This window comes from Carcharodon carcharias, chromosome 2, assembly GCF_017639515.1.
Source record: "Carcharodon carcharias isolate sCarCar2 chromosome 2, sCarCar2.pri, whole genome shotgun sequence".
NCBI classification, from domain to species: domain Eukaryota; kingdom Metazoa; phylum Chordata; class Chondrichthyes; order Lamniformes; family Lamnidae; genus Carcharodon; species Carcharodon carcharias.
Window position 1 is genome coordinate 125253187 of NC_054468.1, and position 15137 is coordinate 125268323.

At 43.5% G+C, this 15137-nt stretch overlaps 1 protein-coding gene across 9 annotated transcripts in view; it reads right to left on the reverse strand.

The window, feature by feature from the left end:
- Nucleotides 1–257: 257 nt before the first annotated feature.
- LOC121292470 (ras and Rab interactor 2-like) overlaps nt 258–15137 on the reverse strand; it is a 149644-nt gene continuing 134764 nt past the window's right edge. For all 9 annotated transcript variants that reach the window (XM_041214458.1, XM_041214469.1, XM_041214488.1 and 6 more), the window contains 3 exons: nt 10217–10348; nt 5119–5285; nt 258–4351 (listed from right to left, as the gene is read on the reverse strand). In XM_041214458.1, the coding sequence (XP_041070392.1) occupies nt 4016–4351; nt 5119–5285; nt 10217–10348 (635 nt within the window). In that variant the 3' untranslated portion in view covers nt 258–4015. The remainder of the gene's footprint in view (nt 4352–5118; nt 5286–10216; nt 10349–15137) is intronic.

Sequence of the window (15137 nt, forward strand, 5' to 3'; positions counted from 1 at the left end):
CCTTTTGAAAGCAAACTTTAAATCGCACATTGAGCTTGCAGTTGGCAAGTCACAAATGGACAGATTCATGTAAGGCCAACTCAGTTTAAGGTGATTTTTTTTTTGAGCCTCAGTCACTTCCTTCCTGTCCCGGTTTCTGTCAAACAGCTAAACTAGGAATTGCATGGAGCAGTTTTGTTTGTCAATACATCAGTCTGTTAAAGTGACAGTAACAAATAAAATTTCTGACGTGTCTTGAGTTGAAACATTCACAAGTATTTCACTAAACCATTCAGCTTTTATTACGTGCAACATACAATGTTTCAGTTGTATAGGCAGTACACTTATACAGTAAAGAGGGGTTTTGCAGTCATGACCAAAAATCTTACTGCCATACTGGTATACAAATTCTTAATACTGTTCTAAACTACATACAAAAATCACAAATGTCATATCATTAAAAGGCAATCTACCTACATATAAATTGTATGTAAGCAAATTCCAGGTTAACAATTTGTTCCCATAGTACACAGTAGTATAACCTGTTCTTATGCTGGTAATTGGCAATTTTTGCTCTGCACCAGTCAATGCCACAGAATGTGGTTCAACTGCATCACTGAAACAGAGGTTTTGGTTTACCAGTGGTCATGAATATGCTATTGTTCCATGTAATACCTAACTTCTCTAGGAACATATCAAACAAGTAGAAAAGCATGAAACCAGGAGGTGGTTTATAGGTTGGAATTGTAGGATGATAGAGTGAAGCTCAAAGGGGATAGATGGAAAACTTGGCCAATAAGCTTCTGCCAAAGACATTTTGCCATTTCATGATCATCAGCTTGCAGAAGAACCCAGAAAGATACTGAATGCAGCTTACAGGAGAACAGCATTGACTCTCAGGGAATGTAGTTCCCTGATCTAGCCTTTTATAGGCATTGCAACTATTGGGAATGTCAAACTGGTTTATGCACTTAACAGCTTCCACCATGTAATATCTTACTGGCCCTTGGAGCTGCTATGTTTAGTGGGGAGGCTCACCAACCATGTCAGCTAAATCAGAAATGTAATTTAAAAATATCTTTTCTGAATTTGTAAGAGAAACTAGGAGTGCTAAATTCAAAAATTTGCAAGGTTAAGTTTGTAAGATTAAGACCCTCATGCAATGGTTTGCAAGTGAACAGAGGCAAGTAACCCAAGGGTGGGATTATATGCACTGTTATGTGTACACTCTATAAAATGTCTCAAAGGTCCCTTGACATTCCCCTGTGTTTAGAATTTGGGCTTAAATGTTGTGTGTAGAGAATCATGTGGAATATCTTTGCTCGCTTGACAAAATTTCATCATAATAAGACAAAAGAAAATCCAACCCTGGTTGCACTGATGCTACCCTTGGACCACATGGAGTCTGGCCACTTAATGTAGACATAATTCAGCAGCTCCATGGTTTTTTTTCTTTATGTTATTTGATAGCAATCAATTTTCTCTCAGCTTTCATTTGCCCCATTGCCTTTCAGCATTGATTCTTTTCTTCAAGCCTCTCCATCACTGTCCTTAATGTCCCAACCCAAGCCACAGGACAGTGCCATGGGTTGTATCAATGTGAAGGTTTCCATTTCCCATTGACCGCCCTCGATGCCTCTCCAAGTCAGGCGGTCCACTTAGTGCTAATATGCGTGCAGTTTCGTGCAATAGAGCCACTGCCTCAAAACAGCCGAAAATCATTGCACTATAGGAGCCTCAGGGCTTAGAGAGGGAGGACCCACTGATCCCATTGTTCTGGGCTGGATTCCAACACAAGCGTCAGAGAAAAAAAAACACAGCTCCAACAATGAACACTTTAAAGTTGATGCAATTTCGCAGCATTTTACAAAACAAGATCAGCTGATAAAAGTGGGCCCTCAAAATACAGACACAATAATGCAAGGAGTGATGATAATGCTATCTTCTACAGGTAGTCAACTGGGTTAAACACAAGATAATCTCACTGTTAAAAGCTAGCATGGAATGTTTAAGTGGCAGTTGAGTGCAGTGAAGATACAGTAATGTAAACATAATGATATATCAACTGAACATAAATGCAGTAAAGATCAGTATTTCTTTCCTACCCTGCTTGCCATCTGGCAGCTCAGATGAGAATGATTATAGAAGGTGGATTTGATTGGTAGGTAAAGCTGGAAAATAAACCTATAATTGTGTGGTCAGGTTTATTTTCTATACTGAAACAAAAACCGGACTCAAAACATTAACTCTGTTTTTCTCTCCACAGATGCTATTAGACCTGCTGAGTTTGTCCAGCATTTTCTGTTTTTGTTTCAGATTTCCAGCATCCACAGTGTTTTGCTTTTATTTTACTTTCTATACTGTTGGGCCACACTACCCTGACCCTTTCTACAATCTAACATTCTTTTGTTTCCCTTTTAGGCTGCTGCTCTCTCTCTCTCTCTGTCTCTCTCTCTCATTCAACTTTCCACTGCCCACTCTTCGAGCTCTTTCCTGTGCTGAGGCGCCAGTCCAAGGACATTTGTTTTGTGCTCCTCAAGATGAGGGATGAATAATGCTAGGAAATGCAACATTCGCCATTTTGGGCCTCCAGTGACAATGAGCAAGCACTCCCCAGTCAGGTACAATGCAGGTTAGATGCAGAGCACAGTTCCGATCCAACAAGTTTCTTCAGCTCTCAGCCTCTTGTCATTTCCTACACCATGTGCTCTCTCCAAACTGTTTCATAAAATCATAGAATAATACAGCAGAGGAGCAGGCCATTTGGCCCCTGGTGCATATACTGGCTCCTGGAGAGAGCTATCCAATTAGTCCCATTGCTCTGCTTTTTCCCGCCATTGTCCTGTAAATCTTTCCTGTTCAACCATGTATCCAATTCCTTTTGAAAGTTACTACTGAATCTGTTTGCACTATCCTTTCACACAGTGAATTCCAGATCAGGACGACACACCATGTAATTTCTTTTGTCTTCATGTCACCTCTGTTTCTCCCCCAGTTACCTTAAACCTTTGGTTACCAACCTTCTGCCACTAGATACAGTTTCTCCTCATCCGCCCTTCATAATCTTGAACACCCCCATCAACTTAAACTTTCTCTGCTCGAAGGAGCTTCTCCAGCCTCTCCACCTTAACGGAAATCCCACATCCCTGGTGCCATTCTAGTAAATCTCCTCTGCACCCTCTTTGAGGCCTTGATATCCTTCCTGATGCGTGGTGCCCAGAATTGGCCACAGCATTTGCATCCGAAAAAATTACGTGGATTTGGGTGCTGATTAATATGCCTGGAGCAGCAATCTCACACAGGCCACATCACTGGATATTTTACAGGGAGGTGTTGCATCTCATTTGGAGCTGAATAAAAGGCCAGATGGCATCGCAAGGCCGGAAATGTTGCAGCAGTATTACACAATTGTACAACAGCTGTGTTGTGAATGATTCAAAGAACAATTTCATCCGTCGAGCAAATACCCTAAGCTCAAGATAAAAAATATTGATCAATATATTGTGAATAATAAAAAAAACTAAAAAAAAAAATAACAATTGTTACAATTATATGCCCAGATGTTTACAAGAATAATCATTTCTGGCTTAAAAAAATATTAAAAAAACTTTCAGTTAACCAGCAACTGCTACCAAATTAATGTCTCTGGGATCCACAGAAACACAGTCTTCCTATAAACATAAAACCATTTATGCAGCCTGCGCCCAAACTGATTTTATTCCCACTTTTAGTCTAAGAGTAGGATGCAGATCATCCAGCTACTGTGACAGTTTCACTGATGCATTGCATCTGACTGGTCTTTGCCACGCACAGAGTGAATTTCTGTTGCAAGAAGATGGAGAAACCCAGTAACCAGCTGTGTCTCTGGCAAAGCGTTACACACATTGCTCCAAGAACATCAGCAATGGTTCACCTATTAAGGTTTACTGGGTTCTACGAATACACACCCCTGGCATGTTACAAAAATTAATTCAAATAAAACGGAAAACAACCTCGAAGATGCCCTTCCAGTAAAGAAAAAAGGTAATTTAGTTGTTTAAGAAGTAGTGTTGCATTCTTCTGGAAGCGCGGTGCTGTTCTCAATGAAGTTGCTGGGAAGGTCGCTGTGAAGGCGCTTGTAGACAAAATAAAACAGCTGTGACTGAGGCCGACTGTGCAGCTCTGCTTTGATTTTCTGTGGAAAGGTATCAGGAGCCAACTGCTGCCAAGTGTCATTGATCAGAAGGAAAAGACTATAGTTCTCAGTGTCCTGAACTTGGAACTTGGCAGCGCAAAGGTCACTCAGCTCCTCTGTCGTTGTAAATGGTCTTACCAGTAAGGTCTTTGCTGTACAACCACTTGTTGTGTTGTTGAAGGCCACACGCAGGTAGTTCTACACAGATTGAGATGAAGGAGAGAGAAAGAGGGTCATTATGACACGGCACTTAGTAATTACAAGGCTACAGCGTTTCTAAAACTCACGGCGACATTAAATTGCATATAAATGGCTAATCGTTCATTTCATTGTTTCACTGAAGCCACAAACTCCACAGGTAAAATACCACAGTAGCAAGTCCCTAGGATACAATCAGCTTTAAACATGAAAAGACTGCTGTTGAGGACATATCTGGCAGTCACCTGTATAGTGAATGGTTCCATTTCCCTAGATAAAACTGAGGTACCAGATAAACTGCATGTTGACAGGTCGGTGGAGCGTAACCAAGTTCTCATGAGAGTGTGGAGCTTACACCTTACATGACAATTCTTGGAGTAAAATATTTAATATATTTGTATGTTTTTGGCTTCTTTAAATGGCATAGCTAGTAGCACTAATATTATGTCCCATCTTTTATTTTCCTGTTGCTTTATATTTAACATGAACAAACTCAATGTTAAAGACACAACTGGCTGCTATTCCCAACTTTGGGTAGATAGAGTTGGATGTGGAATGCTGGAAGTCACTTGACAGCAACAATGTGTGGTAAAATAACAAACTGTGAAACTCAAACTCACGTGAAAAATAAAAGTGGTGGCTGCATCAGTGAAATGATAGGCTGGTCTTGAATGCTTTCAAAAATAAAAGGACTCTTGTGCTATGTATTTAACCTGTAAAAATACACTCATCAACACCTGTCGTGCACTTTTCCTCAAGGGCTGTACCTGGAAGTCTTCCACAGAAGGAGCTGTCCTGCTGTTTGCAGTCCTCCTCTTGTGCCATTGGTTTAGGGTATTCCTGGTTTGTGAGCTCAGTAACCTGGCTGCTTGTTCCTCTTGGAAATTTTTTATAAGCGAGAGGGCTCCATATGTACTGGTCAGGTAATAGCCACCTATACAGAACAAAACAACAGGGGGTTATATGAATAAGGTCCATGTTACAGCCAGGTTTTGGGTAATGCTGACTAGACAATATACAAACAACAACTTGCATTTGTATGGGAATGTTCCAATACACTTCACAGGAACACTATCAAACAAAATTATCACCAAGTGAAAGAAGATAATATTAGGACAGATGACCAAAAGCTTGTTCAAAGAGGTTTTAAGGAGGGTCTTTAATTCTGAATTTGCAGGCATAAATCAAAACTGCCTGACATTACAAAGCTTTTAAATCTTAAGCACATTTATACATTTCATAGAACCATAGAACACTACAGCGCAGAAAACAGGCCATTCGGCCCTTCTAGTCTGTGCCAAAATATTATTCCACTAGTCCCATTGACCTGCACCTAGTCCATAACCCTCCAGACCTCTCCCATCCATGTATCTATCCAATTTATTCTTAAAAATTAAGAGTGAGCCCGCATTTACCACGTCAGATGGCAGCTCACTCCACACTCTCACCAATCTCTGAGTGAAGAAGTTCCCCCTAATGTTCCCCCTAAACCTTTCCCTTTTCACCCTAACGCCATATTTTGTTAAATTTCTTTTGGAAAAATAACATGCAGGTGGTGGACCTGAGGCTCTGGAAAATGGTATCCGGTCATTTTTAAACAGAAACTTAGGACTGGTGGTGAATGTCAACATTTCTAGCAGCGCTGAAGGCTTGTGTGGAGTTGGTGGGAGGGTTGGTGGCAGGTATAGGGGGAGAAGTTCGGGAGTGACTTCCTCCTTCAGTAATTTGTTTTGTTATGACATTCAATGGCATTACCATCACTGAATCCCCCACTATCAACATCTTGGGGGCTACCATTGACCAGAAACTAAACTGGACTAACCATATAAATACTGTGGCTACAGGAGCAGGTCAGAGGCTGGAACCGTGCTGCAACTCACCTCCTGACTCCCAAAAGCCTGTCCACCAGCTACAAGGCACAGGTCAGGAGTGTGATGGAATACTCCCCACTTCCCTGGATGAGTGCAGCTCCCACAACATTCAAGAAGCTTGATACCATCCAAGACTAAGCCGACTGCTTGATTGGCACCCCATCCACAAACATTCACGCCCTCCATCACCGACACGCAGTGGCAACAGTGTGTACCATCTTGAAAATGCACTACAGAAACTCACCAAGGCTCCTTAGATGGCACCTTCCAAACCCATGACCTCTACCATCTAGAAGGACAAGGACAGCAGATATATGGGAACACCATCACCAGGTAGTTCCCTCCAAGCCACTCATCATATCGACTTGGAATTATATTGCCGTTCCTTCACTGTTGCTGGGTCAAAATCCTGGAACTCCCTTCTTAACAGCACTGTGGGTGTACCTACACCACATGGACTGCAGTAGTTCAAGAAGGCAACTCACCACCACCTTCTCAGGGGCAATTAGGGATGGGCAATAAATGCTGGCCCAGCCAGCGACACTCACATCCTGTAAATGAATAAAAAAAATTATTTATTTGTTCATGGGATGTGGGCATCACTGGCAAGGCAACTATTTCTTGCCCTTGAGAAGGTGGTGGTGAGCTGCCTTCTTGAACTGCTGCAGTCCATGTGGTGTAGGCACACCCATTGTGCTGTTAGGGAGGGAGTTCCAAGATTTGGACCCCGTGACAGTGAATGAATGGTGATATAGTTCCAAATCAGGATGGTGTGTGGCTTGGAGAGGAATTTTTACGTCCCTGCTGACCCTGTTCTTCTAGGCAGTGGAGATCACAGGGCTGGAAGGTGCTTTGGGAGGAACCTTGGCAATTTGCTGCAATGCATCTTGTATCTCACAGTGGCACAGTATTTCACCATGCGTCAGCAATGGAGGGAGTGAAATGTTTAAGGCAATGACTGGGGTGCCAATCAAGCAGGCTGCTATGCCCTGGATGGTATCAAGCTTCTTGAGTGTTGTTGGAGCTGCATTCATCCAGGCAAGTGGGGAGTATTCCATCACATTCCTGACTTGTGCCTTGTAGATAATGGACAGACTTTTGGGAGTCAGGAGGCGAGTTACCTGCTGCAGAATTCTCAGCCTCTGACCTGCTCTTGCAGCCAGTGTTTATATAACTGGTCCAGTTAAGTTTCTGCTCAATGGTAACCCTCCAGGATGTTGATGGTGAGGGATTCAGTGATGGTAATGCTGTTGCATGTCAAGGGAAGGTAGTTAGACTCTCTCATGTTGGAGATTGTCATTACTTGCCACTTGAATGGTGTGATAAAAATAAATTAAATAAATACGGAGAATGCTGGAAATACACAACATCTGGTCAGCATCCAAAAAGAGAAAAGGCAAGTGGTTTTGGGTAGGCACCATTCATCAGGACTGGAAACTCTAACAAAAGGACCTCTATGTGAATTGTTAACTTGTACCCTCTCTCTTTTCAAGGCTGATACGCTTCACTCAAAGTCCCAAGGGATCCATCTGGCATTATTGAGACTGGTTGCATGAGACTTGTATTAATATAAGCAGTGTTACAATTAATAATCAAATATTTTAAAAGCTGAATTGCATTGTTTTAACTATAGTTTAACCTATTACTTGTTGAGCCTCAATAATTCCTCAAAGGTAATGCTGGATATCATTTTCCAGGTTTGATGTAAATCTTAACATTTTTCGAATAAGCACATTCTGGTAGCACATTGCATTACGTCTGATAAACGCGTGAAAGGGGCCGGGTTTACTGGAGCCTGCTGGATTGGGCAAGACGAAGAGCGGGAAGTCAGAATTGCCTGGGAAGCAGCATGTTAGACTCCCGACAGCTGGAAAACCGCAAGTGATTAAGGCAGCGGCGGCAAGGTAATCAAACAGAAACCCACTCATTAATACTCATTCATCAATATGCTTAATTGTCCACTTGCTTATAATTTCAATCCAATTAGACGCAAGTTAATCCTGCCTCCCTGATTTAGTGCAACTCACACTCGTCTCTTATGCTTTCAGCAGTCCGTCCAACAAAAGAAGATGATTTATATGTGGTTTCTTTGACTCAGAGTTGTTTTGGCTTTCAGAGGACTGAGTCACAGGGCACTGGATTGACCTTACAGACATCTGCTCCGTGTGAAAAGCTGCTGAGCTGACACTGAGGGACGGAGCCTCAGGCAGGTAGATCAGAGCCCAGAAGTACTGGGTCCAAAATTTAAAGGGACTGTGGACAACTGAGGTACAGCAGGGCCATCCTTTAAAGTGGCTTCACAGTTAAGTCCCTCGGGGGGGAAGCACTTCAGAGGCTGCCTGCAAGGAAAGGGAAATGTAGCGGCAGCATGGGAATCACCCACTTTGTCCTTCTTCAACCTCGAAGTACTCGGAGGGCATTCACCAGCTGGCCTGTGACATCTCAAGAACTCAGCCAAGTTCATTCATGCCGCTGAATAGTCTTGCGTGATGGTGGAGGAATCGTCCCCCTGGACGGTGGAATGTATTTTTGAGCTGCAGCGACAGGAATTAGATGCGGGAGCGGCGCTTTCTTACAAAAGCTGCAAGGCAATTTCCAACTCCAGCTCAGGGCCTCCTGCCTTTTAAATGTGCCTGGCAGCTCGTGCATGGCCATCAGATGGTGTGGGCTTCCTTAAGTCAGAGCCACCTCCCCTGCCCCCTCCTAAGTGGTCCAGCGGCAACCCCGCATCATCCACATTCACCAGCTTGCCACGTAATTGGGTTCAACTGACCACCATGGGCCCGTGCCAGGTCCCTGGTGACTTCTGGGCCTGCTAGCAGGTGCCATGATGGTAGGGCTACATCCAGCCCAACACGTTTTAATAATCTATCTGGTTTTCAATTGGAATCCACTTACTGACCGAACAAAATGTTTAGGACTATTGCTTGGAGTCTGATGAACAGCAGTAAGCTACTCAAGTAATGAGTGAGGCAGGTAAATGTTGCTATCAGAGTTCAAGTTGTCTTCCTTCGTAAGTCAGGAGTAGTCACGAGTTTATATTTGTGAAGTACGTTTACATGAACTTATCAATAAATCGTTTTAAAATTAATGATTTTATTTGTAGGTCGACACCAACTCCCATTTCAGTAGGGTTATCTGGGGAGCGACATCACTGACAATGTACCGGCACGTAGACTAAAACAGAAAGGAAGGAGAACTCCCTGTGCCTAAACAATAAAAATTCCATTCATACAATAGGATGCATTAAACTGTGTTCCCAAGCAAAATAATTCCCAGTAAAACACCAGTTCAGTGCCAGGAATGTATTCCAAAAGTTTCACTGTATTGATTTATTTATTTCGATGTGAACCAAGTTACTCAGTTCACATGAAAAAGAAAATGAGTTATTCATTTCAACAGGCAGTGCAACTATTCTCACCGACCTTGTCAGCTTTTAAGTCAATAATGGAACAAGTTAAATACAGAGTGAACTGACTTATGTCACTCACGTTTAACCAAGACCATGCATTTCTGCCTCCCCCAGTTAAATGTGTCAATAATTATTTCTTCCTACTTTCATAATGTAATTCCTTTGTCCACCCTTTCCCTTCCTAAAGACCCCCCCCCACCCAGCTCTGCACAATCTTAAAGCGAAGGCAGGCAGGAAACCTGTAACAATGACATAATTAAACATAAGAGCTGACCTGTTTCCATTTTCCCCCTTTGAGAAAGCTGAACAGCTCATTCTAACAGCACAAGAACTTGTCATTCAGGTGACTGTGGAAACAAACTGTGCCCTTCTCTTCTTGGCACAGCACAGTTATGCCATACCACTGTGTGACCCACAGACTGGAAATAATTCATCCAGCCACCATCAAAATAAACCTTTGTATAGGATTTGCTGCCACTCCATTGAAAGATGTAGAATCAAATGAATGAGTCGTTGTGAATCATTCAGTTAGCAGTGTTCTAAAAACACTGCAACATGATGAATAATAACTCTGTTTTGTACCTTCTCCATGCAGCAGTGATGGATCCAACAGCTCCATCATGTATTCAATCTCAATCTCCAACTCTGGCATGTCACACTGGGCTACAATGTAGGTCAGCATTGGCAGGAAGTCGTCAGCCCCATATAACCTCCCTGTGGGCACAATTACACAGACTGATCAGAATCAAACATTTTTTTTGTCTGTTTCCTGTGAAAACATACACCATACATTACAGGATGAAATTAATTCCCAATAGGCAAGACGATTTCTGTACATTATGTGAGTGTATTATATCATATTTTCATGGTTTATCAATCAAGTATTTCATCGGCTACCTTATGTTGTGTCAGAGGCACACCAGAGCTCTGGTTCAAACCGGTGAAAGGCTTAATTTGAGATCGATATCTAGAAACTCTGCTTCACATAAGGGACTCCTGGTTATAATCGGAAAATGAATTCTGTTTTCTTATGTGCAGCATTCAACGGTGAATGACGCCTGTAATGCCCTATTACATGAATCAAGCGAGATAGGCAAAATGGCCATTCTCATGTGTGCTGATCAAGTGATTGGACATCTTTCATTGCATCTGCTCTATACTCTCAAACTCACTGGAAGTATTTCAAATCCTGATGTTTTAAAAACCCATAAATTAGATATGATTTTGTTACTGACAGTGTATTCTTATGTGATAATCTTTTTAAAATTGCATTTTTGCTGTAGAAATTGCCCAGTAAAAGCATGACAAAACACTGGCTTCTGGCACAAAAACAGAAAATGCTGGAAAAACTCAGCAGGTCTAACAGCATCTGGGGAGAGAAAAGAAAACAGAGTTAACATTTCTGTATTTTTTCCAGCCGTTTCTGTTTTTGTTTCAGATTTCCAGCATCCGCAGTATTTTTCTTTTATCTTAATGGTTGCTGGCATATGCTGTCTCAATGTTTTACTGAAACAACAATGAGGTGGTCGAATCTTGGAATTTACCTCCTTAAATACCTGGTAGTGACTCAGATAAAACAGTGTGTTTAAAAATGTATTTATGATTACACGGAAGAGCAAGGAAATAGGATTAGAACAGATAGCTCCAGTGGGGGAGCCAGTATCAGCACAGGAACAAGGGGTGAATGGCCTCCCTCCTTGCCAGCGCAGTTATGATAATAATTAAGATTCTAAACCAGGCTACGTTATGCTGCATTTACCAACACATCTTTTTTCAGGTGTTACTCCCATTTCCCGATGGATGTAGATTTAATAATGTATGGCTGAGTGAAGGAAGCTTTTTTAAAAAAAAATTCACTCATGGGATGTGGGCATTGCTGGCTAGGCCAGCATTTATTGCCCATTCCTAATTGCCCTAGAGGAAGAGGTGGTGAGCTGCCTTCTTGTACTCTACATATGTGTAGGTACACCCATGGTGCTGTTAGGGAGGGTTTTCCAGGATTTTGACCCAGTGACAGTGAAGGAAAGGCAATATATTTCCAAGTTAGGGCAGTGAGTGGCTTGGAGCGGTGGTGTTCCAATGTGTCTGCTGCCCTTGTCCTAGATGGTAGCTGTCATGGGTTTGGAAGGTGCTGCCTAAGGAGCCTTGGTGAGTTGAATGGAGTGCTTCCATTCTCCCAAACTCAAAGCCTACTGCACAGATGCATGTCCACTGTCTGAAAGCAGTCACACAGTCAGTTTGCTGACACTAGAATGTGACTGCTGCATGCAAATATAATTGACTTGCAAGTGAAGCAAGCACAGGATAACAAAGCTCATCTGTGCTACCATTCATGTAGTACCGCTGTATTGGGTCACCGAAAAGAACATCAGGGGCAGAATTTTGCCCTTGGCGTGAGGGATTGGCGGGGGTAGTCGGGAAGCTGACCACAGCCCGCGATCGACAGTGAAGGCCCACCCAGCATGATACGTGAGCAGCAGCGCTGAGTGCTGCCTGTGCAGGCGGGGGGAGGAGGGTGAGCAGGCCTAGCGTGAACTTCATGCACGTGCGCGAAAGAGCACTGAATAATCTCCCTGAGGCACGCAACGGCGTCAGGGAGATGAGGAATATATTGAAAAAGTGATTAAACAACAGAAAAATTGAATAAAACATGTCCCCTCATGTGGCCCCTGAAAGTTTTTATTTCATTTGTATTTGCTTTTGGAAACCTCGTCCTGCCCGTGGATGAGGTTTCCAAAAAAATGCAAAGGCCGCTCGGCCTTGTCGCCTGCCCGACAACCGCTAGGTCGAATGGGCAGTGAAAAATTAAGGTCAACTGATAAACTTAATGGCCCCAATAGGTCTTCTAATTGTCGGCAGGCGCGCTGCCGGCTCCAGCGCGCACCCGCCGGCCGACCTATCGCGCGACCACGCGTTGATGTCAGCATGCTTGGCCCATGTCACCGTGCGCTATTTCACACTCGGTGGGCGTGGGCCCACCCGACCGACCTAAAAATTGTGCCCCAGATGTGGGAATAGAAATTCACATCGCTCCACTAGAGGGCGCTCTTTTGAAGATACTGAAAGTTTGCATCCAAGCCATGTCATAGGCAAATTACTTATAGAAAGCATTATTTTTGGTGATGCTGACAGCCTTTGACTCAAGTCTCCTACTCCTCCACCCCAAGAAAAATATAGATTGCATTCCACATGGAAATATGTAATTTACTTACTGGAATCTTACAATTATAATAACTAAAATCTTATAATTTAACAGTATAACCAACAAAAACGTAACAGTATAGGAGGAGGTTGTTTATTGAAAGAGCGGTTCCAAACCCCAGCCTATGTTACACGTACTTATCCACTTGCTTTATAAAAGCTATTATGGAATCTGCCTCCACCAATGTTTCTAGCAGGAAACAAATGCCTCAACAACTTGCTGCATACAAAATAAGCATTTTCCTAACTTCTCCTTTCATGCTTTGGATTCGGATTTTTATGGACAATTCTATCAGGCCAGTTCTTAACTTTCACTGTTGCAGGGTCAAAAAGTCCCCTTTTCTCTTGCCTCCTTTCATAGCTTCCACCCCTGTTACCAACCTCTGGACCATCTCCATGCCCTGAGTATCTGTCCTAAAGTAGGAATTGCAAAACATGTCAACATTCTAACTGTGATCTAACCCAGTGAATCTTATAGATTGAACATTACCTCTGTACTCTCTTCTCCTATGTCTCATTTTGGGTTTTTTGATTTTTTTTTCCCACTTTATAAAATGGACTTTGGGATTGTGCTACATTTAAGCAAAAATATTTCTTTTAGAGATTTGGAAAGAAAAATCACAAACTGCAGTTGAATGTAAATAAGAACATTTTTTTAAACATGCTGGAAATACTCAGCAGGTCAGGCAGCATCTGTGAAGAGAAACTGAATTAATGGATGGAATTTAATGTCCTCCCCCATGAGTTTCGTGGTGGGGGGACATTTAATGAGGTGGGAGAGTTGGGATGGGGATCCTGCTGCTTTCCCACCTCTGCCCCAATTAAGTCTGTGGCAGGAGGGCCCCTGGACAGCTGCCTGCCCCGCCACCAATTTAGGCCCTTAGGTGAGCAATTAATGCCCACTCAAGGACCTCATCCCGCTGCCACTGGTGTTCACCCAGCAGTAGGCAGGACACTCATCATATGAGGAACCTGAAAAGCAAAATCTGTCAGAATTGCTCCCGTGCTTCGTGGGGGTGGGGGGGGGGGGGGGGGGGGGGGGGGGGGGGTGGTGCTCTTGTTCAAAAGCACAGTGTCTGATCGAGGGACCTGGCATCAGGAAGGAGGGGGCCAGGCGAGAGCCAACCCCCTGCCCTTGCTGCCCCGCAAACCCCCTCCCACCTGTGACACCCCCTCCGCCTCCCCCCAACACTCACCTGGGTCCCTTGGTGATCCAAGGCCTTGGGGGCATGTTGTATTGGCAGTAGGTACCGCCGCCCTGGTGGCAATGCCGAGCAACGAAGAGCCATTGGCCTCCGATTGGCCGGCAGGACCGAGGTGTCCAACTCTTGCAGAGAAAATTAAGGAACACTCTGGCATGGGGGTCCATTGGAGCAGGGTGTGGAGTGGGTGGGTGGGGTGGGGGGGGGTGCAGTGCCAGATCTGAGACTTAATGATCCAAATTAGGGGAAAAACAGAGTCTTAGATGCATGTAGCCCGGGGACACCAGGCAGTGAGCTCGATTGCAGGACGTTCCTGTAAAATAAGGAACACCTGGTCACCCTGGGCAGCTCATCCCCTCACCTTCCCTAGAGTCCTTGACCCTGGGGAAGGTACGCAGCTGCCCAGTTAAATGCATGACTGGCACTGGCACCATGCAGTGGCGACAGAGGCTCCTGCTGGCTCTCCAGCCAATGGACAAGACCACCTCTTCCAAAAACTCTGCCCAACCTTTCAGGTCAAGATATTTCAACCTGAGAAGTTAACTCAGTTTCTCTACACAGATTTTGCCTGACCTTCCAGTATTTCCAGCATTTTGTGTTTTATTTTGGTTTTCCAGCATCCGTAGTCTTTTGCTTTTGTATTTTTGCAGTTGAATAAATATTGATGTCTGACTACTGGTACAATAATGATCAACACTCTCATCACAGGTCCATGAGCCAGCATGACCCCAGTGAGAAGAACAGGGCATATGGTTTATTATTTTTCCTTCAAATTTTCCCAGAAGCATGTGAAAATGCACTAATTGGTACTTGTTTTGCCTTGGCTATTGCTGTTAGTTCACTTGTTGATTGGGAAATTTAGCAACTCGCCATTAATCTGGCCTCACTTTTCTATAGAAAAGATTGAAGTGGTGCATGTGAGGGCATGTGCAAGAGGCAATTATTAGGGCATGCCTCTAAACAGAAGATGTGCAGACTACTAACGAGAGTGACCAGTATTGCTGCACACCACAGAATATCTAAAAGCAGACTCTAAAACTTATAAAAGCTGTATGCTTTCCTAATGCCTTTATCACATTGTCCTCTCTCAAATGTGTGTC